Source organism: Polypterus senegalus, chromosome 14 (genome assembly GCF_016835505.1).
Source record: "Polypterus senegalus isolate Bchr_013 chromosome 14, ASM1683550v1, whole genome shotgun sequence".
Classification (NCBI taxonomy): Eukaryota; Metazoa; Chordata; class Cladistia; order Polypteriformes; family Polypteridae; genus Polypterus; species Polypterus senegalus.
In genome coordinates this window covers 115,126,522-115,140,104 of record NC_053167.1, presented here as the reverse complement: position 1 = coordinate 115,140,104, position 13,583 = coordinate 115,126,522, and the positions used below count along the sequence as shown (strand labels likewise).

The 13,583-nt window shown below is 38.6% G+C and overlaps 1 protein-coding gene across 8 annotated transcripts in view; it reads left to right on the top strand.

The window, feature by feature from the left end:
- Positions 1-13,583, top strand: part of crb1 (crumbs cell polarity complex component 1) — a 226,235-nt gene that overhangs the window by 64,755 nt on the left and 147,897 nt on the right. For all 8 annotated transcript variants that reach the window (XM_039735479.1, XM_039735484.1, XM_039735482.1 and 5 more), the window contains exons 3-4: positions 4,682-4,877; positions 5,049-5,188. In XM_039735479.1, coding sequence (XP_039591413.1) covers positions 4,682-4,877; positions 5,049-5,188 — 336 coding nt within the window. The remainder of the gene's footprint in view (positions 1-4,681; positions 4,878-5,048; positions 5,189-13,583) is intronic.

The window sequence follows — 13,583 nt, the reverse complement described above, 5'->3', positions numbered from 1 at the left end:
TCAAGCCATAAAAGGAGCCCACTGCCTTAGTTTATGGCTATTGGCTGTGCTTCATAATAAATAGGTGCTTGTTGGATTAAGAATCTGTTACTTGAACTGATGTTTGTGTTTGGCATTATTGGGTCTGGGGTTTGGCACTTTGTGTGCCCCTTACTGGTTACATTGGAAACAACTAATATAATTTTATTAAGTAAATCCAGCAACTTACCTTTTTGCTGTAATAACAAGAGTTGAGAACATTAGATCTCCACATTTGTTTTATTTTAGAACTATTTATTTCAATTAAATGGAAATATGTGGCATCATTTTATTAGATCCAACAAGTTACCTTTCTCTATGTGAATGCATTCTACAGTAGGTGAATCCAAAAAAAAAAGGTGTTTTATCTGTCTATTATAAAAAAAATCTTTGGGCGGGAGACTTGGGGGACGAGACGTGATCTTCTCGGAAGACAATTTGAAGTGTTTAAAATAATGAAGGGAATTAGTACAGTGGATCGCGACTGTTACTTTAAAATGAGTTCATGAAAAACATTGGGACACAGTTGGAAACTTGTTGAGGGTAAATTTCACACAAACATTAGGAAGTTTTTCTTTACACAAAGAACGATAGACACTTGGAATAAGCTACCAAGTAATGTGGTAGACAATAGGACGTTAGGGACTTTCAAAACTTGACTTGACTTTTTTTGGAAGAAATAAGTGGATAGGACTGGTGAGCTTTGTTGGGTTGGATGGCCTATTCTTGTCTGGAATGTTCTAATGTTCTAATGTTTTAATGCCATTAGCAAAAAACGTTTTTGGTTTAGTGAATGGCCACTGATGCACCGCTGCTTTCACATCATCATGGCTGTAGCTGGACGTCCAGAGTGCCCTGCATCCATCAGACTAGTACGGCCATTTTTGAACATTTCAATCCACTCATAGATGACTCTACGAGAAATAACTTTATCCCCATACTGAGCACACATGCAGAGATGAATTTGTGCTCCTGGCACACCTTCTTCCCACAAAAGGCGTATGACAGAATGCTGTTCCTCTTTGATGTAATTTATAAGTTTCACAGCCATCTTCACCACAGAGTGGCAACTCTTATACTAAACTGCAAGGGCAGCTGGCTTGCCAGACAGAACTAGTCACATGACACTCTCAGGCACGACCAATTACTATTACCCTCCCGCTTTCATTTTTCCAACGTAAATATAAAAGTGAGGAAACGTTTTGAATGTACCTTGTACACACATCAGCAAATTTTATTCTATTTATGCCATTCATTGACGTCGCCACGGAGAAGCATGCTGTACATTTTCTGCACGCCAAAAACACACAGACACAAGAAAACACACTGCAGAGAGAACTGCTTGTGCCCCATGCCACTACTGCCATTGTTACATATCAACTGCCCTTTCCTGTTTCTTCATTTCTGCTAATGACATTGAATGTATGCACGTCTCAAGCACCATGAAGCTTTTTTAGGATTGCAATTACCAAAACGGTAAACCAGCAGAACAACAACAATACAACAAAATATCTACGTGACAGGAAAGGTGTCTAGTGATTTTGATTTTTTTTTTCTTATCAGTAGAGGACTTTACTTAAAAAGTACACGACAGCCACATATTGAATTAACTCATGAAATAAATGCATTTCTTCTTGTGTCAATGACATGAAGTTCGCTGGAAGTGAAACAGCATTTGTTATGTGAATTTTTTTGTGAAGTAAAACAAATTACATTTTTTAGCATATATTGTTCTGCTCATCATTAGTGTTGGTTAACTCTCTCGATTTGGACGATGATAACCAGACATAGTGACACTATCCATTTTGACTTAAGAGAGTGATCCTTGCTTCTATAAGATTTATAGAAGATGAGTAAAGACACGGAAGATGTGGGGTCGTTTTCAACCTTTACTTTCCTTTTTCTTTTTATGTTCACTGAGTATACAATACCTGTTTCTCCTCCTCTCTCCCTTATTGTTCTATCTCCAGCCCCAACTGATTCATTTACCCTGTCCAAGGACAAAGCAATCAATTGAGAGATCACAAACAACTGAAGTGAATTACATACAGTAACAAACTTATTTGTATCTCTGCTTTAAATGTTTTAAATCAAACTATTATCTGTATTATCTAAACTACGAGGGGGGACCTAAAAATAACCCAAAATATTTTTAAAACATGTTTAATTTAATTTTCTGTACAAACTACAATTAGTCTCCTTCAAAGTACTCTCCATTGGCGGAAATACACTTATCTAACCGTTTGTTCCATTGTTCGAAACATTTTTTAAATTCGGCTGAAGTAATGCCTATTAATGCTCTGGTCGTTTCTTGTTTTACCTCTTTGACGTCAGCAAAACGCCTTCCTTTCAAGTCTTCTTTCATCCGAGGGAACAAAACGAAATCACACGGAGCTAAATTCGGTGAGTAGGGTGGGTGGTTCAGGGTTGTCATACCGTTTCAATAACAATAGTTTCTGCAAACTTTTTTCAAGAAGAAAACAAAATTTCACTGCCGCACGTTGCTCATGATAATCGTCCATCGTAAAAAAATGACGCTTGCACAAAACTACTTTTACAAAATTCACTGAACACAAGCACAACCTTCCAGACTGGTGGCACTTGGCAGACTGACTTGTGAGGAGTGTAACTAGATTGCCCTAGCGGTCCAACCACGTACTACAAGTACCAACAAAACAAACAAAATTCTGGTTATTTTTGGGTCCCCCCTCGTATATCTCTCACACTTCTTACACACAATCAATAGTTTATATCACTGGGGATGGATATTAAAACTCATATAATACCTTAATACGTTGTCTCTAAACTTGCTCTCTCACTCACACCACTTCATCACCTAACAGCTAATGTGTGGTGAGCGTATTGGCGGCAAAATGGCTGCTGTCGCATCATCCAGGTGGATGCTACACACTGGTGGTGTTTAAAGTGGCTCCCCACTCACTGAAGCACTTTGAGTTGTGAGAAAAGCACTATATAAATGTAAATAATAATAATTATTATTATTATTACGAGGGAGAGTCAAGCTAAAGTTGGAAAATGGGATTAATTAGAAAATGGAATGAAACTTAACAAAACTGATCATGTCATTGCTCAATGCCGTCTCCACCCTTCTCAATGCACTTGTGCCACCTGCCTGGAAATGCCAGTGGATTCCAGCAGAATAAAAGGTTTTGTCTTGTCATCGCAACCCCTCGTGCACCCAAGTTACTGTTGAACACTACATGCCGAGGGGTACTACAGTCACTAGTGCAAGTTACTGTGAGTTGCTGGAGACCAATGTGAAGCCTGCCATTCGGTCCAAGCAGCAAGGACTGTTGTCTCAAGGAGTTCCTTTGCTGCAAGACAATGCCCACACGCCCACCCACTGCTAAGAACATCAAGGTATGTCTGGAGAAACTGAAGTTTGAGGTATTGCCACATCCTCCTTATTTGCAAGACTACACTGAGAAATGACATCATCAGTTTTGTTAAGGTTTGTTCCATTTTCTAATAAATCCCATTTTCTAACTTTAGCTTGACTTTCCCTCATATTACTATTATTATTATTATTATTATTATTACTAGAGGGCTTCACCCACTGCTCGCTTTGCTTACCAGCCCCTCCCCCTCGCCTGCGCTTGTGAAGAGGGGGGCTGAACATACCTCAAGGAGATGCGTCCGCTCCTCTGAAACCACACTTAAATGGTGATGCAATGGCAAACAAATCATTTTTTTTAAATCCTATTTGCTCGATCAGCTGTTGACTTGCTGCTGCTGTTTTGCTGCGTGATCTGAACTTCACTCGCCTACCCCTTCCCTTCCCCCCTCGCCAGTGCTACGCGCTACCATGCCATGTGTTCTGAACTTTTCTCACATACCAATTACCCAACCCTTTATTTAGAGTGTGGCTGAATGCACACCAGTGTGACATGGTCACTCCTCTAAAACCCCTCTTACTGTAAATGGTCATACATTGGGAAACAAGTAACAGTTGTTTTTTTACCTCCTCTTTGCCTAATCAGCTACTGGCTTGCTGCTGCTTTCATTCCAGGTGATCGGCATTTCAGGCAGCCCTTCAAACGTTTAAAAACCTGTAGGGCACTTGTCCATTTGTCTTCAAACACTATGTGATCTCTTTTTGCTTTTCCTTTATTTCACCGAGTAATATTTTCCATTTGTTTGTACTAATGTGAACTTTTCACTTATTTTTTTGAGACTATCGAATTTTCCTACTTTCATTATCTCTAACCTGCTCTTTATGTGTATTAATTGCCTGTCTCGCGGGATGTGAAAATATCTTTCTTCAAAAGATCTCTCTTCAAAAATGTCTCTCTGTCTTTCTTCAAAAGATCACATCTCGTCGCTGGAAACAGGTCTCGTCCCAAGATTTTTTTATATAATAGAGAGATTCATCCGAGGTTGACACTGTTTTTGTGCCTCTTTAGAGTTAGTCAGGTGATTCACATACAGTATGTTGACAAGGAAAAGCCTGTTTTCACAGTATTTATTACTTACATACATTGTAATTTGTTGAAATAAAGCCCAGCATAAAAACGGGCATACAAATTGAATCTTTCAAAAGCCTGAGCAGAGATTATTCCGAAGACCATTTTTTTAGATTCATTTTCCCCAACGGGTGTTACACAAAGTCATGCATGTTATTTGTGTTCTTTTTTCTTAACAGGGCGTAACTGTGATTTGGAAACTGATGAATGCTGGTCATCACCATGCCAGAATGGAGCTTCCTGTCAAGACCACCTGAATGGCTTTTCTTGCACTTGTGCAGCAGGCTTCCAGGGAGACCTGTGTGAAATAGACATTGATGAATGCAGAAGTCAGCCCTGCCAAAATGGTGGACAATGTATTGATGGAATTAATGGGTAAGCTTCATTAAATACAATCAGAGATATTGAATTACAAAGCTTTAAGAAACAACGTACCGGGTGATGAATATAAGTTTCATTTTAGCCAGACTAACCTAAAGGCACTGAGAACATGTTAAGAATTTCCATTGGGGTATCCTTTAACATAACATTATCATCCTTTTGCAGTTACAGCTGCATCTGCACCAGTCGGAGGTATTCAGGCCCACACTGTGAGATTTTCATTGCTCCCTGTGAAGTGCAGCCATGCCTCAACAATGGCACTTGTGAGGAGAGAGGAGTTGACTATACGTGCAACTGCTGGCCAGGTAAGCGGCCACTGTATCTCTAATTCGTCCCATATGACCACTATATACTTTGACCACTTTATTAGATGCACCTGTTCACAAATAGCCTTCTGCTCCAAACGTGTGGTTGCAACTCAAATCTACAGTGTGCAGAAGTTAAGAGGCGTAGTTGTTGCTTGACCAAACATTAGAATTGTCAAAGAGGCATTATCTAAACAGCTTTCATCATGAAATGATTGTTGGTTCCAAATGTGGAAACAGCTGCACATTTACGATTTTCCCTCACTACGGTCTCCAGAAAATTGAGTGACAAGCAAAAAAAAAAATTGAGTGAGTTAATGACTGTCTAAGTGTTAATAAGTGGGTGAGCGTTAATGAGACTTGTTCAAGCTGTAGTGAATCTTCCATCACAAATTACAAAAGGGGGTGTAAAACCACCAGCCAAACCAGAAACTCACCTTGGCTGCCAGAATTGCTGTCACCAATGGCAGCCAAGCTCCAAATAAAAACAGGTAGATTTCAGCCACTGCTTCTCGAGTTTAGCAAGTAAATATCAAAAAATGACAATATAATTGGAAGGGAAAACTCAAACACTGTGACCCAAAAACAAAAAAAAAGTTCCGCCAATGTTTGGTAATTTTTTGAAAGGATTCAGGAGGCTGTGTTATGCTGGAAAACGTAGCAAGAGGTTTTATAAAGTAACAAGGAGAAGAGATGTAGTCAAAATACCAAAAAGTATATGTATATGGATACCCAAGCAAGATGTCAAGACAAAGTTGAAGTCAAAAAATAGAGGTGAAGAATTAATTACAACAGAGATTCTTAGAATGAAAAGCAAAAGTACAAGGCAAAATGTTTTGTTTGGGAATTTGTCAGCCTGGCTAAAGAACACTTTTAACTCCAATGAGTAATTGTTTAGGCCACAACCTCAGAAGACATGCTTATAGTGATGCAATAGCAACCTTTGCAAATAAATTATCTGAATAACAAAAAGTCATAAATTAAAAAAAAATCATTTAATTTCATTCATGATCTTCAGTAATGAAAACCAGAGGTGGGTAGTAACGAGTTACATTTACTCCGTTACATTTACTGAGTAACTTTTTTTAAAACATTGCACTTCTATGAGTAGTTTTACTGCATCATACTTCTTACTTTTACTTGAGTACATTTGTAAAGAAGAAATGCTACTCTTACTCCGCTACATTGGGCAACATTCACCTCATTACTTTTTTCCATTTACACATTTATATACGCTATATTTTAGTCGGAGAGAAGTCACCAGTGGATCTACTGAATGACTGTTTCACCAATCAGACATAGCAACAACAATCTCATGACTCCATTTTACCAATCAGATGTAGCAACAATAATCACATGACTCTGTTTCACTAATCAGACGTAGCCATGCAGTCACATGACCACACACAAACATCCTGCGTGGGCAGCCTGTGAGAGACCTTTTAGTCATGCAGGGCTCCTGATCACTGCTAAACGGCCACAGCTTCACTGCAGGAACCTTGAGAGCCAACTCCTGCTAAAGCTTAACCATCACGTCACTGTGTGAAGAACAAGCACGTTTTAACTAAACATGCACGGACACAGACAGTCAAGGTAAAGTGAGACTTCTTGTACGTGCACAAGCTGCCTTGTTCTGTTATTTTCTAACAGCTGTGCTATTTGGAGGGCAAGTGAGTATGCAGTATTATACTGTCGGTGTACAGGATATCTCGTCACTGTAAGTAGTTTGCACTGTTCAAACATACAAGTTACCTACTGTAAGTATCAGCTTCAAAAGCTTTGTTGTGAAAAACTGAGATTTGGAATTTTGTGCTATTTGTGCATCTTTATTTTGTAAAGATGTTGTTTATTTTTACTCATTTTTTATTTTGTTATTTGGAAATAGCAGAATTTGCACATTATTTTATATTTTTGTCTGTCTTATTACATTTCTAAAAAATAATTTATTATGATCAAACAGTTACTCTTACTTGATTAATTTTTTGGATGACTACTTTTTACTTCTCATTGAGTAATATTATTTTGAAGTAACGCTACTCTTACTTGAGATAAACAAGGGAGCTGTAAAAAAAAAATTAGAAATAAGAAGACGAGTATAATAGACAGAAGCAAAAAGCTGAACATAAAGCAAGTAAACACATTCAAAGAAAGAACCGTAGGCAACACCTTAAAAATGAAACAGGGGTCAAAGCCAGTGAGTCCTAAATCAAGAAAGAAGAACTTATTTCAAACAAATGCAAACTCACAAACCTAATGCTGCTCAATTTTCTTCAGCTTTGAGATAAATACTACTGGGGCCAGCACCCCAGCGGCCCGGGTCTTTAGGCTCCACATAGAGGGAGCAGGGCAGGCATCAAGTAACTCTAAGACACAGACACTTAGCTTAATACATACCTAAAAAATAATTAGTAAGCAATACTAAAATAATCAAATACATACAGAGCAAAACCAAACAGGGCAGAATTAACCCAACAAAATCTGAAGCAAATTTAGAATTTAAGTAAAAGAGGAAACCCACGCAAATTAACAAGGTATGTACCTGAACCAAGGCAACAACCTTGGCTGTACCTTAATACAAGTTAATAGAAAGGCCAAAAATAGTGTTTTCAACAGCAGTGCATCGAAAGGCAGCTCAGCATGCACAACATGTCAGGTCTTTGAACAGAATGGGCTACAGCAGCAGAGATGTTAAGCCATCAAAATGGCAGATAAACTTTGGAACAAAAACTGGAAAATGTTCATAAAAAACAAAGCAAGACAAAAAAAAAGATACGAAGCAAAATGAATCAAAAGTCAAATACAAGAGACAATAATCGTGGTTGAGAAAACAAGAGGGTCAAAACCGAAAATACACAAGGCAAAGAGCACAAAAATAAACTTTGAATACTTCAGAGATTTGGTATTCGCTGATTGGATAAGCGTTTGTACTTAAAGTCATCCATTTTTACCTCGTTGCATTGATTACGTGTTGGTCCTGACCTTAGAGGCCACGCCCCTAGCAATGCTGGAATTGGACCAAACAAAGGAAGTAAACACTGGCGGTCTTTGAGGATCCAAAGTCAGTCCAAATCATGACATAGACCACTCTGGGTTCCACTCCTTCCACTAAGGCTACAGTGGACATTTGAACACAAAAAATGGATAAAAATGGCAAAAATGTCACGTGACATGATAAATCTCAACTTCTTTTGTGATATGCTGATGGTACCTTTAGAAACTAGCATTGACATTATGAATCCATGGATCCACCCTCTGCGGTGGGTTGGCACCCTGCCCAGGATTGGTTCCTGCCTTGTGCCCTGTGTTGGCTGGGATTGGCTCCAGCAGACCCCGTGACCCTGTATTGATTCAGCGGGTTAGAAAATGGATGGATGGATGGATGGATCCACCCTGCCTTGTATCAATCAGATACAATGCCATTGAAAGAAAAATATCCCTGACAACATTGCATTGTTATTCAATAAAATTAGAGAACTGATCAAGGGATAGAATCATTTTACAATATATATTGTAATTGAATTGGAAAATCTGCCCCATTGCAATTAGCCCGGGCATTTCTCTATCAGTCAGGCTAACTGTAAAGTAAAGTAATGTTTTTTAAATAGCATAGACTCAATGCGGTGAGGCTACACCTGCACATTGCAAAATTCCTTGGCTAATTAAAAATGTCCGCTTCCTTTCTGCTTAGCCTGACTGGTTGTAACATGATTTAGCTAGTTGCTTTGATACAGATGTGCTCATTTTAAGTCCTACTGTAAAAACAAAAAAAATTAATGATGATGTTAATATTTTCTCTTTTTTTAAGAGCTCAGGCAGTTTCAATACTGATGTGTTTAGTTCCTGTGCCTGGTGAAAAATTGTCAAGATATGGCATTTGTTTTGAAATCATCACATCCTTTTCGTGGTCTCTAAAAATATTTTGAACCAGTAACGGCGCACTGGACAATAACGTGCAGTGAATCCACTTGACTTGAGCATTCATAGTTTTCATCCTCTTTCTCTGTATGTTTAACATTCGTTTGCTCAGAAGTTGATGCGTTTGCTGCTTCCTGACCAGCTCTTCTTTTCTCCACCCTAGCGACCCGCTTCTTCTCTTCTTTCGTCGGCATCTTTTCGTGTTAAAACTGCTTAAGTCAGTGTTTGTGTTGCAATTACTTACTAATTTTTCTTTAAATTTTTACTTAAGGTGACACTTAAGTCTTCAATTTGCCTCAAGAATAATTTAAGATATGAAGAGGTAGGGGAAGTGACGGCGAAGGTGGTAGGGATGAGAGGTCAATCATCACCCCAAAAGCAGATAGCAGACGTCACAATAGTATATGTGTGCCAAATTTCAGGTCAATAGTTAAAAACGGGTTGCGATTTACAGGTGATTTAAAATCCTGGACAGACAAATGGACAACCATGGTAGCGTATTATATATAGCGATATTGTTTTTGGGGGATTTTAGACACCAAGAAATACAATGGTCACACTTATTTTTTTTTATTTCAGTACGTCTTTGCATATTTCTTTAACTTTCAATACATTTGGAACTAGTTTGTTATCACAGGACATAAGGAGGCAACATATAATTAGGGCAGTAGTATCCCACTATGGACTAGATAGCGTTGTGCACTTTCTGTTTTGAAGCTAGCTATCACTAGTAAAAAGTTAACACATTTTGATTAACTGAGAGATTTATATCATTATCTCTATATACTGTGTGTATATATATATATATATATATATATATATATATAGTATATATATATATATATATATATATAAAATCGTCTGTCTGTATGTCTGTCCACTTTTCACAAGAGAACTACTAAATGGATTTAGATTGTGTTTTTTGCTTCAACATTTCGGTTGATTTTGCGACTTCTCTCATTGCACTTTCATAGTTTGCTTGCAAGAGCGATATATTCGTGCTAATCCGAGACAGAGGCTGCGGGCCGAGGGGAGGGGGAAGCAGCATGACGTCAGGAGTAGGGTGACAGCCAGGGCCCTCCTCACTCATGCGCCAGCCTCCTTTCGAGTCTGTCTACCTCTGGCCACGTTTTGGAGTGTACCTTGCCTCTGCTTAGCTAGTGATGCCTGTTTGTTTATTGATTATCAATGTTTGCCCTGTTGCACTACTACACGGGCAGAGTCATGGGGGACAGCTAGTAACTAATAAAGTAATTGATGCAACATTAACAGTTACAGGAGATGTAGCGCCATATCACATAAACAAAGAAAAATACTTAAAAGTAGATCAAACTAAAAGAAGTGGGAGTTCAGGGTGTTATGCGTAGAATTGGCTAAAACACAGGAAGCAGAGGGAGAAGGTGGAAGGAACCCTAACAGAATTGGTGGAAGATTAGGGTGGTGTCCTTCAGGGTCAGTTCTAGGGCTGCTGCTATTGTTAATATATATAAATGATTTGGATAGGAATATATAGGAATATAAGAAACAAGCTGGTTGAGTTTACAGATGATTAGAATTAGAATTAGAATTAGAATTAGAATTAGAACAATCTAGACGAGAACAGGCCATTCAGCCCAACAAAGCTCGCCAGTCCTATCCACTTGTTTCCTCCAAGAAAACATCAAGTCGAGTTTTGAAAGTCCCTAACGTCTTACTGTCTACCACACTACTTGGTAGCTTATTCCAAGTGTCTATCGTTCTTTGTGTAAAGAAAAACTTCCTAATGTTTGTGCGAAATTTACCCTTAACAAGTTTCCAACTGTGTCCCGTGTTCTTGATGAGCTCATTTTAAAATACAAGTCTCGATCCACTGTACTAATTCCCTTCATAATTTTAAACACTTCAATCATGTCACCTCTTAATCTTCTTTTGCTTAAACTGTAAAGGCTCAGCTCTTTTAATCTTTCCTCATAATTCAACCCCTGTAGACCTGGAATCAGCCTAGTCGCTCTTCTCTGGACCTTTTCTAGTGCTGCTATGTCCTTTTGTAGCCTGGAGACCAAAACTGCACACAGTACTCAAGATGAGGCCTCACCAGTGCATTATAAAGGTTGAGCATAACCTCCTTGGACTTGTACTCCACAGATCGTGCTATATAACCTAACATTCTGTTAGCCTTCTTAATGGCTTCTGAACACTGTTTGGAAGTTGATAGCTTGGAGTCCACTATGACTCCTAAATCCTTCTCATAAGGTGTACTCTCGATTTTCCGACCGCCCATTGTGTATTCAAACCTAATATTTTTACTTCCTATGTGTAATACTTTACATTTACTGACATTAAATTTCATCTGCCACAAATCTGCCCAAGCCTGTATGCTATCCAAGTCCTTCTGTAATGATATAACGGATTCCAAATTATCTGCTAATCCACCTATCTTGGTATCATCTGCAAACTTAACCAGCTTGTTACTTATATTCCTATCTAAATCATTTATATATATTAAAAATAGCAGCGGCCCTAGCACTGACCCCTGTGGAACACCACTCTTAACATCGGCCAGTTCTGATGAGGTTCCTCGCACCATCACCCTCTGCTTCCTGTGTCTGAGCCAATTCTGCACCCATCTAAAAACATCACCCTGAACTCCCACTTCTTTTAACTTGATGCCCAACCTCTCATGTGGCACCTTATCAAATGCTTTCTGAAAGTCCAGATAAATAATATCATAAGCTCCACTTTGATCGTATCCTTTTGTTGCCTCCTCATAGAATTCCAACATGTTAGTAAAACACGACCTCCCTCTTCTGAACCCATGCTGACTGTTCAGAATAACTCCTGTCCTTGTCATGTGTTGCTCAATCTTATCCTTAATAATTCCTTCCATTAATTTTCCTGTGATGCATGTTAAGCTTACTGGCCTATAGTTGCTTGGATCTGCCCTGTCACCCTTTTTATATAATGGGATGATATTTGCCATTTTCCAGTCCTTTGGAATCTCTCCAGTGCACAGTGACTTCCTAAAAATATGTGTCAAGGGTTTATATATGTACTCACTAGCCTCCTTAAAACACGAGGATAAATATTATCTGGGCCTGGTGATTTGTTTGATTTCAAACAAAAAATGATACCGAGGTAGGTGGAATGCCAGATAATCTTGAATCCATTGAATCATTACAGAGAAATCTGAACAGCATACAGGCTTGGGCAGATTTGTGGCAGATGCAATTTAAAGTAAATAATGCAAAGTATTACATATAGGAAGTAAAATGTTAAGTTTGAATACACAATTGGAGGCCTGAAAATCAAATGTACACCTTATGAGAAGGATTTAGGAGTCGTACTGGACTCAACATTATCAACCAGACAGTGTTCAGATGCCATTAAGAAGGGTAACAGAATTTTAAGTTACATAGCGCCCTAATGTGTGGAGTACAAGTCCAAGGAGGTTCTGCTCAAGCTTTATAATGCATTGGTGAGTACTGTGTACGTTTGGTCTCCAGGCTACAAAAAGGACATAGCAGCACTGGAAAAAGTCCACAGAAGAGCGACTAGGCTGATTCCAGGGCTACAGGGGAGGAATTATGAAGAGAGATTAAAAGAGCGGAGCATTTTCAGTTTAAGCAAAAGAAGATGGTAAGGAGACATGATTGAAGTGTTTAAAATTATGAAGGGAATTAGTGCAGTGGATTGATACTGTTATTTTAAAATGAGTTCATCAAGAACACTAGTTGGAAACTTGTTAAGGGTAAGTTTCGCACAATAATTAGGTTTTTCTTTACACAGAAAACTATATATACCTGGAATAAGCTGCCAAGTAGTATGGCAGACAGTAGGCCTTTAGGGACCTTCTGATGCTCAGGCCTACTTGAAATAAAGCTAAGTAGAACTAAAGAGAAATGAGACTTTGTGTGACTGATGCAGCTGAGTGATAAATTCAAAGCTTCACATAAATAACAAAAATCAAGACAATTATACAATTTAACTCAAAACACAAAACTAATAACAGAATTAGATTCTATATGTATCAAAAATAACCAGAGAGATGGTTATTCCCTGCTCAAAGTCCTAGAGGGGCAGACAAGAGAAACCTCGAAGCTGATATCAGTGCTATCGAAACTATAAGGTAGAAGTACAGATAGAACACTTCTGTAGTAACTAAGAACTATGGTGCTTGTGGTAAGGTATTCAAGTAATAACAGAGTTTGTGAGCAAACTGAAGCAAACAGTAACCACTGCTTCCTCCATACCCGATGTGCTTCACACCTTCTTTGGTTGTTTTTCACCAAACAACACTTAAACAGGCAGCAGGGCCACAACAATGGCAAGTGATGAGTTTCTCATGCTGTTTACAGATGAGCTGATGAGATGCTTGACAGGAGCCTACTCTTGTAAACCTACGGGTTATAAAGATATCTTAGGCTGTGCCCTCAAAGTATGTAGGAATCAGATGGCAGGTGTCTTCTTTGACATTCTCAATATACCTCTGGCTCAGACAACA